The 18818-nt window shown below is 46.5% G+C and overlaps 2 protein-coding genes across 4 annotated transcripts in view; one reads left to right on the top strand and one right to left on the bottom strand.

Annotated features, from left to right (window-relative positions):
- OLFML2B (olfactomedin like 2B) overlaps positions 1-11812 on the top strand; it is a 29482-nt gene extending 17670 nt beyond the window's left edge. Inside the window, exons 4-8 of one of the 2 annotated variants that reach the window (XM_081914061.1) lie at positions 895-1071; positions 2361-2571; positions 4413-5018; positions 8034-8210; positions 10170-11812. In XM_081914061.1, coding sequence (XP_081770187.1) covers positions 895-1071; positions 2361-2571; positions 4413-5018; positions 8034-8210; positions 10170-10771 — 1773 coding nt within the window. In that variant the 3' untranslated portion in view covers positions 10772-11812. Of the gene's footprint in view, positions 1-894; positions 1072-2360; positions 2572-4409; positions 5019-8033; positions 8211-10169 lie in introns of both variants that reach the window. The other variant, XM_081914060.1, reaches the window with a different exon arrangement.
- A 1644-nt stretch (positions 11813-13456) lies between these two features.
- The window catches only part of ATF6 (activating transcription factor 6), an 80676-nt gene continuing 75314 nt past the window's right edge, over positions 13457-18818 (bottom strand). For both annotated transcript variants that reach the window (XM_081915096.1, XM_081915095.1), the window contains exon 16: positions 13457-17652. In XM_081915096.1, coding sequence (XP_081771222.1) covers positions 17444-17652 — 209 coding nt within the window. In that variant the 3' untranslated portion in view covers positions 13457-17443. The remainder of the gene's footprint in view (positions 17653-18818) is intronic.

Here is an 18818-nt window from a genome sequence, read left to right as displayed (position 1 = left end):
GCCCAGGCTTGGCAGCAGCGGAGCAGCTATCAGGCAATTGCCCTAGGAAAGCTCAACAACCTTTTGAGGCTAAGGCCTCCGTTATCCTTGGTTTGATAACGTGGGAGCTAACAACATGCAGGAGAGCTTCTGTATTCATCTGGGAAATGCTAGGTTGTGTGGGGTGGCACCAACTGCATCATGGGGACAATTCAAGTTAATTGTAAACACACCAGTGAAGCAAAGAATCCTCGAAATTTTTTCCATGCGCCCTCTTGGAAATAAGGGATAGCCACTGTCGATGTGGGCCTGGCTGGGGGCAGGTGGCAGAAGAGTGGGGAGGCCCATCATTTCAGCTGTCTCTCTGGGAGTTCGGTTACCTCTTACTGACCTAGAAAGACTCCCTTGTTCCTGTAATAGCTGTGAGTTCCTGCCTCCCCCACCTGCTCCACAGCTGCTTCTCATGGGCGTCCTCTGTGGGGCCTGGCCTGGCCTGGGAGCCGTGGAGCCCACAAAGTATATTTTGCTATTGATCTACAGCAGTCATTGTTTAAGCACAAGGCATTAACTATTTCTGTTGGTTTCTGTCCTGCTCCATCCCAAAGATTCTGAGAAGCTTTCACACATATTCAGTGCATTTAATTGCATTTCAAAGGAGTTAAGGCCCTTCCTGGAGAGTATGTATGTGAGTGCAGTGTTTTGCTGTCTCTTCTTCCTCTGGCTGTTGACTGGTCTGGCTTTCAGGCCCGTTCAGGGAATTGGCCAAGGAAGGCAGGGCTGGAATGGGGGGGGGGGGAGCTCTTGGCAGCAGCTGTTGGTCCTCTAAGACTTTTTAATCCCACAAACAGCAGACTAATGTGTAGAACTCTGCTCTCTGTGCTAATGACGTTCTTTCTTTCCCTGTGCTCATTCTAGGAATTGTCTAGCAATCTCACCAAGGAACACAAAGAGAAGAGACCAAATGCAGACAAAATTTGGCAGGAGATGGATCTTAAAGGCAAGACAAATTCTTCTGACAGCATCTCTAACAACCTTGCTGACATCCAGAGTTCCCTGCAGAGGGATGCTGCCGCCGCCTACACTCTCACTGAGGTGATTTCAGATTTCTGCAAGCTCCTCCTTGAGGGCCAGGAACTTTGCATTTCCATTCCCCACCCCTCCCAGAAATCAGTGAAACCAGGATTCTGTTAGATTCTGCCTCCTACCAGATTTAAGTTTAAAGCAGGGACAATAATCACTTTTCGTGACTCAAGTAGTCTTTAAAATATTGACTAAAAGACTGCCTGCTCCCACGTAAGGATAGCAGTTCATTTACTCTGTGTTTCTTGTTTGGTGGTTTTGATAGGTTAGGGTGGGGCAGCTGTGACCCTCCAGATGTTGTTGGATTGACAACACTCCTAATCTCCAACCAGCATGGCCAGTGGTCAGGGACGATGGGAGTTGTGCTCCAACAACATCCCTGATCTCAAATGGTGAAGGTTATTGGTTAAACACTGGCTCTTTCAACTGTGTCCAAAAATACACAGGAACATTTATATTACAGTGGTGCCTCGCAAGACAAAATTAATCCGTTCCGCAAGTCTCTTCATCTTGTGGTTTTTTCGTCTTGCAAAGCACGGCTATTAGCAGCTTAGCGGCTATTAACGGCTTAGAGGCTTTAAGAAAAAGGAAAAAAACTCGCAAGAACTCTCAAGACGTTTCGTCTTGTGAAGCAAGCCCATAGTGAAATTTGTCTAGCGAAGCGACGCAAAAACCGAAAAACCCTTTCGGCTTGCGCATTTTTCGTTTTGCGAGGCATTCGTCTTGGGGGGCACCACTGTACATGCGGCCGCTATCTCTTTCACATTTCAGTATTTTAAAAACCTTATCCATATGTTTCATTTTGAAGTCTGTTGACAGGATTGATTGATTGACTGAGGTGGGAAACTTAGCGTAACTGAGGAGATGTTCTTCCCCGTAACTCATGCCAGCTGTGATCTTCATTGCAGTAGAGTTCAAGTATCAAGTAGAGTTCAGCATCAAGTAGAGTTTCTGAGAAGTATTCAAAAGCAGTCCCATATACAGCACATTGCAGTTCTTGTCCCTGGGTGTTACTAGGGCATGAATGACCACTGTCCAGGCTACCTTTGTCCAGGAGGTGATCATGGTTAGCACATCAGTCTAAGCTGGTGGAAAGTGCTTTGTGCCACTGATGCCCTTTGAGCATCCAGAATTATGTCCCAAACTAACAACATCTCTGGACTGCAAACCTGTTCCTTTAACAGAGGATGCAGCCCATCCAAGACAGAACTCCACCTCCTTGGTCAGATGGATAATTACTGACAAACACTCCCTCTTTGTCCTCTGGCCACACTTTAATATGTTGTTTTGTTTCTCAAAAGGAAAAATACGAAGAGGTTTTCCTGCATGATGAAATGGCTTCTCAGCAAATCAGTTCTGCAGAGTCTTTGCGCTATGCGCCCCCAGCTCCAAAGTCAACTTTGCCAAGAAAACTCCATGTGAGGAGCCGGACTCCAGCCCAGCCCACCATCATCCGAGGAGTCACTTACTATAAGGCCAAAGATCCTGAGACAGAAAAAGACCTCGATGACCGTGAGTTGGAAGGTTGCAGAATGGCACTTTCAGAATTCTGGATCTCAGGGAAATGCTGGCAGGCAGCTTGCGACACTGAATAATATATGGGGGGGGGGGGATAGCAGGTGAAATTTCAATCTCTTGATAGGATGGTTTTTTTAAAAGGACCAATGGGGAAATGGGAGCAGAGGAATGGGGATGTGAGCCTGAAACCATGGGAAATCCAAAATGGTTGGAAAACTTGAATCTTGGAAACAGAAGCAGTTACTCCAAACTGAAGGTATGTAGAAAGGCCTCAGCTGTGGCCTTTTAAGGCCAGGAAGGAAAATTTCACGACGACTCCCTCCCCACATGGCACATGGGATTTCCTTTCTCTTGCTGTGGCACAGAGAACGTTATATGTGGTGTGTACGTGTTTTCAGGACAGCTTTTATTTTTATGATTGAGTGAAATTTGATCAGAAACAGGATATAGGGTTTAGGAATCAGCGAGGCGTTTTGTCTCCTGTGGCTCATTACTCATTGAGCAGGTGAGGGGGCGCTCGTTGGCATTCGCTTTCAGGGTGTGGATCTGCTTGCAGTCGAAGGCACCTGGGGCTCTTTTGCTCTGCAAGTCCCTTTCTGTAGGGCACCTGTCCTCTGCCACAAGGAGATGTCCCTGTCTCCAAGCAGGAGAGATGGGTGAAGTAGATGGCCTCTGAAATTCCCCCCAAAGCCAATTTATATTGTAATTATTTTGATAATATTTCAAAAAACAGCAACAGGGATGTAGGCTTCTACGTTCCTATCAGTCGCTGGATGGGAGGTTGTGCATGTAAGAAAGTTCTATGTATGTCCTGCTTCACCAGCTAGCGCTTCATGGGCCCAGGAAACAAAGGGGGAATCTTGCCAGTCAGCTGTTCAGGAGGAGGAACAGGGAACCTGCATTCTGGTTCGGTTGCTCTTCCTTTCCTTCCCGCATCAAACTGCTGATCTCCTGATTCCATTTTCTTTTACAGTGTGCAGTCCATTGGACTGGGGTCAGAATCAGCAGAGTCATTTTGGACATTTAATATTAGCATGGAACCTGATTCTCAGCTTTTAAGCTCCTAAGAACTGAGTCGCACATTTCTTTCTTTTGAGGTTAACATTTAAGATGTTTTAAAGATGAGGCAATTGTAAGAGAATGTGGGCCTGCTGAGAGAAACAAGGGAATTGCCTCCTGTTGTTCATCTAAGGATACCCAGTTAGGCCAGAGTTCACTGTGTGTTCCTGGTACTGAGCCATTTCCCCCCAGCATGGTAAACCGTAGTTAGAAGTTAATCATGACTGTGTCTTTCTGAGCTGTTTGTCTCCTCCCTGCTAGTGCACAGAGGAACATGAGGGCCTGTTTTATACTGAGTCAGCCCAGTAGTTCATTTAGTTTAGTATTGTCCACTCTACACTGACTGGCAGAGGCTCTCCAGGGCTTCAGAGATGAAATCTTTTCCAGCTGTACCTGGAGGTGCCAGAGAGTCAACCTGGGGCCTTCTGCATGCGAAGCAGTTGCTCTGCTATTGAGCTACAACCATCCCAAACAAACCAGGACCCCTGACTTAACTGGCATGTCCAAATCAATGATTGTGGTTTGTTTCCCCCTCTACAAACCACAGTCTGTAAGTCAGGAACAAACTCTCCTGGCTGTGGGTGGTGGTTTTTTTGGTCACAAAGCAAACCGAAATCCCTGGCTTAGATGTAGCATTAAGCCCATGGCTGTAGTGTGTAGGATAGCAGGGAGGAGGCAAACAGGCCAGAAAGGGGCAATCATTTTAAACCATTTCCATCCACACCGTGTTCAGGAGGGAAGGGTGAACCCCACTTCTTGTTCTGTGTCTCCAGCAGAGGATGAGCATTTCAGTGGTGAGAGCCCAATTGATATGCTGATTGAAGACCAGCTATTGCAACACAGCTACCTGCCAAATATTGCCATGAAGAAGCAGCTGTCTGTGGAAAAGCCACTTATTCACCAAAGCATCAGGCTCATCAAGCAGCATGCTGCAAGCATCACATCTGCTGGAAAAGAAGCATCTGCAACAATCAAGCTACCCCTGTCCTCCGCCATCATGCCTCCCTCTGTTGAGCCAACACCAGTGTCTACCTCATCGGATCTCCCTACAGCCAGCAGCCATTTTGCAATGACTTTGGAGCCCACAGCAGCCACTGGAGTCTCCTCAGTGACTGGCTTGGTGGATGAAGGCGCCACATGGCCAACGAAAACAGCAGCTCAAACTGCCACACAGGCTTCCACGGTTGCGGCAACCCAGAATGCTTTTGCCACAAAGCCCCCCATGGCCAAAGCAGCCACCACAAATTTCCAAACACAGGCAGCAGCCCAGCCGACTTCAGCTGCCACAACCAAAGCGGTGCCCCCTGCAGCCCCTGCCAGGCCCAGCCTCACCGCCACACCCACACAGGGCCTGGACGAGGAAGATATCCGAAACAGCATTGGTAAGCTTGTGACCTCCTTCCTTCACATTGATATTGCTTTAATCCAGACCTGAGACCAGGGTGTTGGTGGAGCTCTGTTTCTCACCCATCATGCATTTGACAGACTGAGAGTAAACGGGGCCTGTAATATTGTTCCCTCCAAAACAAAACTTGGCTTGGAAGAGAAATGGAGCCACCTCAACATTAGGTAAGCAAGCTCCACATATTTAGGGGATTCCCTAAGAATGCAGAAGCATTTTCTTTTGTAAATTTAGAAGAACAACAAAAATGGTCTAAAAAGGACCTGTGGGTTTTCAGGACCTGCCAAATGTTGGCAACAGTTAAGCTAGGGAATACTGAAGATGACAGCTGAAGAGAACTGGGGTGGGATTGATCTGATTAAGCCTCTGATGGTTCCCTTTAGGTGGAGATTAGGTTCGGGGAGATGTTTTCAAGGAAAGAAGTATCTCTTTCCACAGATACTGATGCACCAGAAAGATGTGTATGGAAACACCAGACTTGTCTACCTAGCCTGGAGTAACATTGAGTAAAACAATTGGACTTTAAGTGGAAATAAAAGAACTAGTATTAGGCGAGGCAATATATCACTGTATCTCAGTGGCTGAGCATATCCCTAGCATCTCCCATCGGATCAGGTTGTGGATGCTGGGAAAGATGATGCACTTCTGCCAGCCAAGGTAGACAAGGCTAGTCTAGATGGACAAATAGTCTGACCTGATGTAAGGCAGCTTCTGAAGTTTCTTAAGAGTTTTGCAGCAGTCGTCGAAACTGCCTGTGTCTGATGCTTATTAGAACTACAGACTTCAGGCACAGAAAAGCAGAACACTCACATCCGCTGCTCAGCCACATGGAATCAGGTGCCAGAGAAAGAGCTCTCGCATGCCTGTGACAGCAGAAAGGCTACACTTTTAAAGACATAGCGATGGGTGGCAGGAGATTGTTGGTAAAACAAACTGATGTAGGGCAATGGCAGGCCAGGTTCCTTTTTGTTTTCCAAAAGGAGCTTGTGCAACTGAAGTGAAATATAGCAAATTCTGTTAGGAAAGCAAGCAAATGACTTAAATCTGAAGCTAAAGTGGCATTGCTTTTTGGCAGATTGATGGATTCCCCCTTCTCTCTCTCTCCGTCTGTGTGTGTGTGTGCGCGCACACACGCGCATATGTGAGTGAGAGAACGCACCAAGCACTACATTATATGAGGAAAACTAAATTCTGTGAATTGACCAGAAGCAGAATAAGGAACAGAAATTGCAAAATGATAGAATGCATGCAAGTATTTCCTGTTGATTCCTTTGCCATTGATCTGCAGGGGACTCCTAGAATTTGACTCACTCTGGGGAGAATTATCTGGTGCCTTGCCTTGCTGTTTTAAAGGCTCTGGACCAGGGTCTGTTATCTGCTTTGCAGACAATGTTAAGTTCTTGAGTTTTGTGGGCTGCATTGGTTACTGACAAGCTATGAGCCTGTCCAGAAAGATTTTTGTATACGGCACATCCTCTGTGCCAACCCTGCCATGTTTATTAATATTATTGATTTATTCATCCATGTATTCCACAACATTTATATACTGCTTGAGTAATCCTGTCTTGATGTCACCAGGGCATGGGCTGCTGTGGCCAGGCCCTGCGATCAGAGCTGTCATATCAGTTGCAGTTGGTAAAAGGCACTCCTAGCCACAGAGGCTACCTAGGCCTCCAGTGACAAGCCGGGATCCAGAAGCAACCCCAGATTGTGAACCTGCTCGTGTAACCCTCTTCAGAGTAGGCAATTGACCAGTTTCTCTGCCATAGGAACTACTCACCCACACTGCCTCCATCTTGCCAGGATTCAGGCTGAGCCTGAATTCAGATGTTATAGAGAAACAGAGCTGAGTGTCAGCATACTGAGGGCACCTGGCCCCCAAACCCCTACTGCCTGCTCCCTGCAGCTCCAAAGAAATACAGGCAGTTCCCCATTTGCATGGGGGTTGCACTCCACATCATGACACACCTCAGTGGGGCGCACATAAGCTCATCCCTGTTCCGGGGCCAGAAAAGGCGCATGCGTCAGCGGCCACACATGCCTTGAATGCGCACAAAATGGGAGTTGCCTGTATAAAATAGCAGATAAGCTGCTGCCCTGCAGTACCCCATAGCATACCCACCAGGGAGCCGAAAAGCCCCTTCCTGGTGCTACTCTCTAGATTTTGTCCCATAGGTAGGGCCAGAACCACTGTAACATAGTGCCCCCAATAACTGATCAATAAGGTATTAATAACTGGATAATAAGGTATGTAATAAGTAGATGAATAACTTGCTTTGTTGCTGCTGGCTCTGTCTTCCAGCTGTTAATCACTTTAATTCCCTGGCCAATTCCCATACTTGTGTGTGCCATGTTAAAGGGAAAGGCGATTGCGGGGGGTGGGGGGTGTCAAGTGGGGAGAGAAGCCCTTGCCTCTCCTTCTCCACTGCAAATCCAGCTCCACTTCCCACCAGCTCAACAGCTATGCTCACCCTCACCTGTCCACTTGTAAGGTTGAGGCAAAGGTTGCTGAGATAATTGGTGTATTTGAAACACTATGAACGCTTCAGATGTGCTACATGTTGGGATACTGCCAGGGAGACAAAGGCCATCACTGCCTCCACGTCGACTCCGGACGTCCATCGGTCTCCCGTAGATACAGTATCAGCAATTAGCGACACGAGTTCCAGAAAATAGCCTTCCACATTCCAGAACTGATGCATGCTCTATCAGCAGATAATGCACAGCGAAAGTTGCACTCAGGAGAGCATTATTTAGAAAGTTTATTCAGCGTTGGTCAGAACAAAGAAAAACATGACTGCCTGCTAGCGTGTTCTGGCGCAGAGAGAGAGAAACGAAAGCAACAGAAAACATAAACATCCTGTGAACAGGAAATACGCAGACTCTGACTCACATAGCCTGCTCCCTTTTAAGGTGGAACGGAAATATCCTAACACTACATGCACAATGCAAGGTATTGTGATTGTCGTTATTTGCTTCTCTGTTTTATTAACAGGCCAGTGCAAGGACACCTTGTCTACTGTCTCTGGGCCCATGACCCAGAACACGTATGGGCGGAATGAAGGGGCTTGGATGAAGGACCCCCTTGCCAAGGACGAGCGAATCTATGTCACCAACTATTACTATGGCAACACCCTGGTCGAGTTTCGGAACCTGGACAGCTTCAAGCAAGGTCTGCCTCTTGCTGTGTGATAAGATGCCTGAGAGAGAAAGAGAGAGGCTGAGTGTTAGTGGTGGATCCTGGGTGGATTCAGAGCAAAGCCAAGGCACACTGTTGAATCGCCCCAGAGTAGGGCCATTATGGGACGCGGGTGGCGCTGTAGGTTAAACCACAGGGCCTAGGGCTTGCCGAACAGAAGGTTGGCGGTTTGAATCCCCGGGACAGAGTGAGCTCCTGTTGCTTAGTCCCTGCTCCTGCCAACCTAGCAGTTCGAAAGCACACCAAAGTGCAAGTAGATAAATAGGTACCACTCTGGTGGGAAGGTAAACAGCGTTTCCGTGCGCTGCTCTGGTTCGTCAGAAGCGGCTTAGTCCTGCTGGCCACATGACCCAGAAGCTGTACGCTGGCTCCCTTGGCCAAGAAAGCGAGATGAGCGCCGCAACCCCAGAGTCGGCCACGACTGGATCTAACGGTCAGGGGTCCCTTCACCTTTTCCTTTAGGGCCATTAAGGAGTCTGGTGGGATGGAGATGGTTAGCGTTGATTCAGCAGTTTGAGGCTAGAATGGGCATAGAAGGATGAAGTCTTTGAAGCTAGTGAACTGCAGATCAGAAAATCAAGGGGACCCAAAATAGTCTATCCAGCACAGGTTGTTCCCACTTATGCCCAGAAAAAACGCTCCTTCATCTGTTAATACCACTGGACACTACAGCTGAAACAAATACTTGAAATCTTCCAGACTTGAAATTTTAAACATGGACCTTTACCTCAGATTTTGAACACTTTAGATGTATTGGCATAACCTGATTTTTATTTTATTTTTGCAGGGTCAAATATGAAATCTCATAAGTTGTCCACTGTCAAATATTAAATGCTATTACATAACATCTGTAAGATATTCTTAATACCGGCTAAAACACTACTACTTGTCACATAATGAAATCAAATAACTTAGATCAGCCGTGTAATCTCAGGCCGCATGGTGGGGATGTGGGGTGCACCCCCAAGGGGTGCAGTGCATGGAGGGAGCCTCCTGCGGCTGGCCTTGCCAGGCGCACCCAGAGCACACGCACCGCAGCCCGTCCATCCCCTGGGACAGAGCTGGTGCAGCCAGGCGCCTCTCTTCGCCCCGGGTCAAGCCTGACCAAGGAACGGCACTGCGGCTGGGCTTGCACACATTGCTGCCCACTCCCCCCTCTCCACCCCTCGGTCAGGCTTGACCTGTGTATGGAGTTGCAGCTGGTGGGGTTGGGTTCGAGGAAGCTGCCTGTCCCTGCAGCTCGTTCGTGCGCTGGAGCCAGGCTCCAATGAAGGAGCCTGTTGTGGGGTGCCTGCTTGACCCCCTTCAAAAAATTGTGCCTGGGGCCACGGCCCATTCACGCAACGGCACTGACTGAGGTACCTCAATATGTCAAATATTAGAATATTCAGAGAAAAACTACTGAATATTCAACGTTAATATTCACAGATCTTGGGAAATAAATTAGTTTCAGGCCTAGTTAGAGTAGAGGGAGGTGCCAGTGGCAGGTCACCAGCATTGCCTGACTTGAGGGGATGTGGTTGAGGAGGTGTTGCCTGGCAGAGTCCCAAGAGCCACATTGAGAAGCAGTTGAACTCCCACTGCAGGCCTGAGGTTCCCCACCACTGTCTTACACTGACCAGCTGGTACCGCACTACATGGACCAATAGCCTGATTGGGTATAAAGCAGTTTCCTGGACTCCTTTTTGAGCCTCCATAGGAAACAGGTGAACCAATGAAATTAAAATCAAGGGTGGTAAGAGCTGTTGGCAGTGGGATGAGCTCCCTCGGGAGGTGGTGGACTCTCCTTCCTTGGAGGTTTTTAAGCAGAGGTTGGATGGCCATCTGTCAGGGATGCTTTAGTTGAGATTCCTTCATTTCAGGGGGTTAAACTAGATGACCCTTTCCCTTCCAACCCTACAGTTCTCTGTTTCTGTGATCTCTGCCCCTTAGGTCGATGGAGTAACTCATACAAGCTGCCATACAGTTGGATGGGGACAGGCCATGCGGTCTTTAATGGCTCTCTCTACTATAACCGGGCCTTTACCCGCAACCTCATCAAGTACGACTTGAAGCAGCGTTATGTGGCTGCCTGGGCCATGTTGGAAGATGTGGCCTATGACGAGGAGACCCCTTGGCGGTGGCGTGGCCACTCGGATGTGGATTTTGCAGTGGATGAGAATGGCCTGTGGATCATTTACCCAGCCATTAATTACGAAGGCTTTAGCCAGGAGGTGATTGTCCTCAGCAAACTTAACGCCAATGATCTGAGCACTCGCAAGGAGACCACCTGGCGGACAGGCCTGCGCAAAAACTTCTATGGCAACTCCTTTGTCATCTGCGGTGTCCTCTACGCCATTGACAGCTACAACAAGAAGAATGCTAACATCTCTTATGCATTTGACACGCACACCAACACCCAGATCATCCCCCGCCTGCTCTTTGAGAACGAGTACTCTTACACCACTCAGATAGACTACAACCCCAAGGACCGGCTCCTCTATGCTTGGGACAATGGCCACCAGGTCACGTACAAAGTCATCTTTGCTTACTGAGGACACAGTGAGATCATGTTTAAAGGCCACTAGCACCTTTTTTTTAATAAATATTTTTTTATTGTACAAATCAGAGTAAATAAGGTTTTTTGAAAAAAAAACTTTTTTCTTTTTTTTAAAAAAAGAGTGGATTGTAGATCAGTCCACATCCTAAGCCAACCCTTTTATTTTGGACATAATCCTGCTTTTGTTTTTATACTGAATGTGCTGCCTCCTATGAAACAATGGAAAATATTGTTCATCAGCACCCGCTAAGTGCAGACTCTCAAATAATGAATAATAAGGCAAAGGGATGCTTTTCTAACAGAAGACTCACACTTTGGATAAGAACAGGGCCCCCCCATTTTTTATAATAAAACATCAATGTTAAAAACTCAGTAAAACCAGAGTCCTGCTCACATTTCCTTCTGTCATTGTATTTGTCTAGTCGCATTGTATACTCTGGGCCATAGACCCTGTAACTCTTGTCGCTCCTGCCCCAGTTGCTGTCTTTTGAACCCTGGGCTGGGAAGGATGTTGCTAGATTCCAACTCCCCTCATCCCTGGCCACTTGCCATCTGTGGTGGAGCTGATGGGAGTTGGGAGTTCAACAAGATATGGAGGGCCCAGGTTCTTCCCCTGCTTTACCCAGAGGAGTCTGTATGGGACAATTCAGGCTGAATTCCTAAACATACTTGCCAGGAAATGAGCCCCATTGAACATAGCAGAACTCCCCCCTGAGCTAACCTGCACAGAGCAGACTTGCAAGAAAACAATTTGACTCCTGTGCTGGAGAAAACTTGGAAGGAGACGAGTGCAGGCCATCCCTTCGTTGTTTGCTCCTTGTACTGGGTTGAACTCTTTCCAAACAGGCTTTATTCAGCTGCTAGATCTGTTAGACAACTATCCCCTTATCCCATGGTAGCTTATAGAGCGGGACTTTGTCAAAAAGCTTTTTGAAACTCCAGATGTATACTGCCTACTGGATCCCTTCTTTGTATGTATGTATGTGTGTGTTGACATTTTAAGAACTAATAAATAAAATAAATTGCTGAAGCAAGACTTATCTTTTCAGAAGCCATGTTGATTTTTCAGCAAACCATTTTCTGCTCAGTTTCTAATAATGCTGGCATTCTACCAATTAGGCTGACATGTCTGTAAATTGTGCGATCTTCTTTGCTATATATATCAGCTTACCCTCAACGCTTGCGTTGGCATTGCAGGCTGGCCAGTGTTTCCTTTCACCAGGGTTGCCAGGGCTTTCCCTGCTGGCAGGTGAGCTTCAGCAAGGAGCCAAGGATGAGCACCTGGAATGGGGAGGTTGGGTCAGCTGTGCTGCTGCTGCTCCCTCCACGTCTGGCAGGCTCTACAATCCTGGCCTGGCTTTGGCTCTGGGATGTCCTAGGCAGCGCACATGACAGTCAGCAGCGTGCAGGGTAAGGGAGCAGGCCTCAGGAACGGCAGCCAGGTCCAAAGCAACACCCCTGGAGCCTGGAGCCGTGCTTCACTCCCTTCCACCCGCCAGCACCCGCTTCCCGCCTTGTCCCCGTACAAGCTGCCTGACTGACTGTGGGGGAAGGAGGGAGCACCTCTGTGGGGCAGAGGAGGAGGAGGAGGACCAGGCCCCTCTGGAGACCAAGAAGCCTCAGAGGCAGCGGAGGCCGCCTCAGGCCGCCTGGAGTTCTAGAGCAAATCTGGTGTGCACGCAGGGCTGGAACCGCAAGGCTGTCCTGTGCCAGCATGCTGCAGCTCCTGCGTGCTTCTGCCTGGCACCACCCCTTCAGCTGCTGAGGGGTAGGTAGTGAGAAAGAGGCTTATGGGGTGCCCTCAGCCCATCTCTGGGTGCAGCAAGACCAGCTTGCCAGTCGTGATTTGGCGCCAAAGGTGTGGGAGAGGGAGCATGGTGACTCCTGGCACTGCTTCCACCCAGGACTGTAGCTGCTGCATCAATCCCGATAGTTGAGCTCAGGGAACCTGCTGCCACGGATCAGACCCACCCCAGCCCAACCGAGGTTTGGTCCCTATTGTTAGTGGGCGAGTGCAGAGGAGACAGAAGATGGCAGCGCCCACAGGGGAGGCCTGAGGCGATGAGGGATTCCCCTTGATGATGCGACCTTTGCCCTCAGAAATGTCTCCGACCTCCAGATGTGGCAATAACCATACTCATCCTTTTAAATCAATCAATCCCCCTTTTTTTGTTTGCTTTGTATTTTTAGTCAATTCCCCCCTTTTCTTCCTTTTTTCTAGGGGGGGGGGGATCCCCTTCTTTTAACTTTTTCTCCCCTCCTATTTCTACTCTACTTTCACTGCCATCTCTTAATTATCACCAGCTTTTTAATTTTTTACTTTCATTTTCTATTACCATTATTAAATCTTTCAATAAACCTTTTATTTTTTATCTTATTCATTTCTTTTGCTATCACGTGTAGTCGAGTAAGATTGTCTTCCATGAATACGATCTTAACAGTGTGTCTGTAGGTGACTGTGGAGGCCAATTCTGGATCCGCACATCCTTGCACAGCGGAGACATAAATTTTCAGGTCAGCAACTCAACTACCCAAGTTTGCTATTAATAGTACATAGGCGTTAGTTGGGTGGGAAATATATCTATATAACGTAACACCCACATACACAGAGATATTGGGGCCAGTGCTGCAAGATGGAATTTGAACTGAATGCACACAAATAAACCAAACATCACTGAACTACACTTAAAAGGTTTTTAATTTATTTTTTTTATCTTCTAAAGAACAGATACAGAAGTAGTCCCTGATTTTGACATCCTGGCTGTAGGATGCCTTCAAGCCAAAGCAGATGCATCACCTCAGGTACAAAACACACACAGATCAAAACTATATCCCTCCCCCAAAACAGTTCATACAAACAGAAGAAGTTACTAACTGGGTCAGACATTGAAAACAAATAAACACAATCCTGGAAGAAGGAAATAACTTAGTACAAAAAGACAATGTGCACAATGACGCCTTTAACTTGTTTGTGGGGTGTTAACAAGCACACCTGGGCTTGTAGAAAAAACTGGTCTAAGCTTGGGGGGGGCAATCAAAATGAGATCAACTCAGAAATGGTCTCTGCTTAGCTTCTTCTGAAAGGGAGGTTTTCAGTTTTAATAAAGTGTTCTGCAAGAGTTGTGTCCGAAGCCAAGGGCAGCTGGCCAGTTGCAGAGAGGCAGTGCAGAGGCTGGCAGGAGGACAGCTGAAAGCCGTGACTTTCACATGGGCTAGACAAGAGATTAATAAAGGCCCTCAAGAAGGGGGAGGCTTCTAAAATAAAGCACAGCATCCCTAACGAAGGAGGAGTGCCCTAGCAAACCAAACAGGGCTCTGCTCTAGTTCATACTGTAGCTCCTTGAACTTGCATTACTCCCCCACCCCCAATGGGCCAAGACTAGCACTAGGAGAAGGATGTGAGCCTGGTGCACTGGGCATCCCCAAGAAACCCTGTATTATGTATAGCTAGGACATATCTACCCAACTTAGGCCAGCATGTTGGGTGAATGAAAAATCAAAACTTGACAAAACCAAGCTTGGTGTGGGGGGGGGCTGCCTGATTTGGCTGGTAATTGCTTGGCAGGGCCAAAAACTCAGCAGGATTCTAAATGCACCCTCAAACCATACCCTTTATTACAGAAAACGTTTGGCTATACCAAAACTGCTTGCTTCAAACTGTGTTATTGGACCATATGAGTCTGAAAAGCAGCAGAAAGCACCCCAAAATGGTTCACCCTTCAACTATGCAACAGATCCAACACTGTAGCCTTCCTACTGGATTGTGCCCCTCTTTTTAAAGCCATCTTGCACTTCCCCCCAAAGAACACCTTTCCAAAAATGTTTCTGTGTATATTTCCATGAATATTAAATTGTGCAAAATACGGCTTTCTACAGGGAACTGCTTTCAGGATGCTGAGATTTCTTTGTGCCACGATGGAGGCTCAGCATCCAAGTGAACAACGCCTTCCTTAATCAAATAATGTTTCTGAAGCATTACTCGGCTTCCACTAGGAGCCTGCAAAGCTTCCTCTGCCAGAAAAATGCAGCAGAACCCTCCATGCTCAATGGCTCTTTAGCACATACACCCTGAGATGCAGTGGAGGGGTAAAGACAATGTATGGTGGAGTTCCAGTCACATAAGCACATTTTGTAAGAGGCAAATTCACCTGTTGCATGGTAAAATTCTGGCAAAGCAAAGCATTTTCTCAGCATAATGGACAAATAAGAGCTGGCGCATATATTGTTGTTGTTGTTTATATAGTGCTGTCAATGCGCATAGCACCTTACCAGATAAGCATGAATGTTGGGTCCTTGGCCTGAAGAGCTTATAAATGAAACACGGGAGACAACAAAGGCAGGAGAAGAAGATGGAGACAAGCTAAATTGGGGCTTGTCAGAGGTGGCCTCTCTCCTTTGGAGCATCTTTCCTGCTGATTTCTAGGCCCCAGTAATAAACGCTTAGCTGATGCACCAGCTTGCTCCTGGGTTTTTGGTTTGTTATTTTAAGAATGTTTAGGGTTGATGCTTTTCAATTTTCATTGCCATTTTGTTATATTGTTTGGGCTTTTCCTTATGTCACTTTTGATACCTCGGCAGAAAGTTAACCAGTAAGTTATTTCAGTTAAAAATCAATTCACTTTAGTTACACACTGAGCTTTAACTATAGCTACCAGCTTATTTGCACAAAATAATTGAGCACAGGAGTGGTGTACTCCAGTGAGCAGGGTAAGTTCAGATAAGCTTCATGACTGCACCTAACTTGACAATGCCACTTTCAAATCAGCTCAAACGCTGCGGGACAATTTAACCCCTCCTGCTGCCAGTCATAAAAGGGTGTACAGAAGTTACAGCAACTGCATCTATAAGCCAGGATTGCTCTACCCTTGTCTCATCCCATTCATAGGAGCTTCTACTGCTACTTCCCAGGTATGTGTACCTGACATTACTTGTGCAAGTGTTATTTGCACAAATGTAGTGGTATGTACAATGTCTGAACTGACTCCCTTTTTCTATTTTAGAAACAGGCAACAAAGGAAGCAAGAGCTTGCTGGTTCTGTAACACCTGCCCTGGTCATGCCATAGCGGCATGTTCTTCTCTGCTGAGAGTGCTTCTGGCATGAGCTTAGTTTTCTCTTGGGAGAAGGCAGCCCTTCTTGCTGTAAGTCCTATTTGCTTCAACATGCATTTAACAGATGCGTAACACATCATCCCTGACTTACCCTTATCATATAAGTTACCCTGAGCATATCTATATGGAAAGACAGCAAATATATATATATTTAAAATAAATAAATATAAACCTTAGCCTCCTGGCTCTAGCTTCTTTTCCCTTTGCATGATCCATCCATTTTCTACAAGAGCAGCACATTCTCCTTTCCTATTTCTGACAATTTCAAAGCACATCCCAATATGGGCGTTCTATATGCCCAATATGGGTACTCAATATGCCCACGTGCTCCAAAGGAGTGGGTGGGGGAAGGCAGGGAACCTGCTCTCACTGACTGTGGACATTTAACTGGCTCTGGCTTTGGTAGCCTTTGCATCTTCTTTAAAAGGCACACCCATTCCCAGCTGCCTAGAAGCTATCCCCTTTTTCCTGACAGAGTAGGGATTTGCACAGCTACAACTGTTCCCCAACACAGCTTTGCTTTGGCTTCCTTCTGCAAAGCCCAAGGTCATTACACACTGTTCTATGGCCTTATCAAGGCGATCTGTTCAAATATTGTTCATATTACGTATTAGTGTTTGCAGGACAGCTCTGCCATGTCCTATGTCCCCAGGCAATGGATTTAGAAGAAGGGAAAGTGCTTTCTTAGGCTAAAAATAAAAATCTAAAATCAGATATATGAGAGAACATGCGAAGGAGACACTCACAGGAGAGCTGAAACACCACAGCCTTAAAGCAAATTCTGGAGAAGAAGCCTCATATCCATGAAGGCCAAAAGTGCATTTAGCTACAGTTGCTAAGCAAAGTTTAGCAAACTGAAGATTGGCCACTGAGTGTGTGTGTTTCTCTGTGAGTCTGTGTGTAACTGACAAGGGGCTCTTTCAAAGTCAGTTTCAGTTCCCTATGTGCAGGCTGATACTATGAGTCAAAACTTGGGTCTGCACAGTGAGGTCACAAGCGCCAGCCAACAGATGCTCATAAAGACATGTCCAACCACATTCCAGACAGCACTACAACTTTGTAACCCCACTAGCTAGGGAAATAATTGCTTGCCCATCAACTATACATTATTAACTTGAGGGACGGATAACCGGTAGCATCACCAAAAGATCTATGTTTATGATACAACAGTTATCTTGAGGTTGAATTAAACATCTGAAGCACTAGAAGCAAGCTGTCTTGGGAGACCTTCATCTGCAATCCACATCACCACAGCTGGGAGCTCCTTGTTTTCTCTCCCCCTCTACTTTTGCCATCGATCAAATCAAAACAACCAAAAGCCCTCTTCACCTATTTTTATACAACCAAGTAATGTTTTAAAAGCATCCTGCATGTTACTGGAACAGTAGCAATGGTACAAAGCAGTGGGGACGGATTGGGTTAGTAGTCTTAGAGGCTTATTTGATAGCCTCATGTTGACTGAGGCAGGACACTGCCCATAAAGCTGCCATGGCAAACCCATTAAGAAGCAACCAGGCCAATTGGTCATTCCAGGGTATTAAGCCTGACTTTCGGAGCCTACTGTGATGATTCTGTGATTGCTCTCACAGCAGGAGCTGCCTCTGGGACAGTTGGAGGAGAGCTGTAGAAGGATGTTGTCTGGTTCCTCTGATGGTCTCGAAGGTAATGAGGGATGGAGGAGCTTTTGATGTGCAAGATCCTGGTGTCCATCACTTCACAGTCTATCTGCATCATAACTTCGTAGTCTTGGCCATTGATTATTTTCTCTACAAAAGTGAAAGGAAAGAGTCATAATGGGGAAAACATTTCCGTAACTGTATGCATGTTATAACATAATCTAACATAACAATATGCATGCAGATGCTGTACAGAAAAGTTGCTCCTACATTTCTTACAAACTAATTCATATGAAATGAACAACACTTTGTATGAACTAAAAAGAAAGTAGCATTCTATTCCATTTGTTACTGGGTACATTACTGGGATGGCTTTTATGTCATGAAGTGGTCTATAAATGTGTATTACAACAACAAACAAACAAACAAACAAACAAATTGTTGTGGAGTGCTTTCCCACAAACTCAAAGCAGGTAGCAGTCTATAAAAAAAAACAGGAATAAGCCCACCACACTTAGAACAAACAAGAACAACTAAAAATAAAGCAAACTTCAAAAGGGAGTGATACAGAGTAAATTATCCAAATGACCAGTGGGGAAAAGATTTTACACCTGTTACACTCCAGTATATATGTCAATTTCCAAAGACACCCAGGTTTCAAAATTTAGGACAGACCACAATAAAGTCCATGTTCCTGGCATCATGGGCAGTATCAGCCGGCCTGATTTCAATTGGCATGTGGACACATACAAAGAGAGGCAGTCCTGAAAGTGTGTTCCAGAGCATGTTGATTAAAGATACTACGAAACCCAGGATCCCCCTAGACCAGGGCTGTTTACCAGCCTTCCAGAAGTTGCCGAATTACAAAACCCAGTACTGTACCCTCAGCAATTAGACACATGGCTGAGTCTGATGGGAGTTGGGGTTCAGCAATATCTGGAGAGCCACAGGATCCCCACCCCTGTCCTAGATGAACTCAAAAATAGAACTAAACACCCACCAATGAAAATCAGTCCTGGTTGGATAGCATTTGGAAAGTGATCACTAGGTTTTTATTTATCAAGAAGGAAGAGTGAAGAATCTCACTGGTTTCCAAGCAAAGCTGTATAAAAGTATTGTATGGTTTTTAACCTGATCCCTCTGCTGTGCTTAGCTGAAGTGTGAGCAGTTTTATTTGCTTTTCTTCTTTTTTGGGAACATGCCAGCTGTTCTTTTGCACAAGCCCCATGAAATGAGGACAGCCACCCAAGTGCCGTGCAGAGGACTGTATATTGCATCCCAGCCTTTCCTTTAGGGCATGGCCACAATGGTTGAGA

This window comes from Podarcis melisellensis, assembly GCF_964234715.1.
Source record: "Podarcis melisellensis genome assembly, chromosome: 6".
NCBI classification, from domain to species: domain Eukaryota; kingdom Metazoa; phylum Chordata; class Lepidosauria; order Squamata; family Lacertidae; genus Podarcis; species Podarcis melisellensis.
Note: the sequence above shows the minus strand (reverse complement) of the source record. Positions and strands in the feature narration are given on the sequence as shown.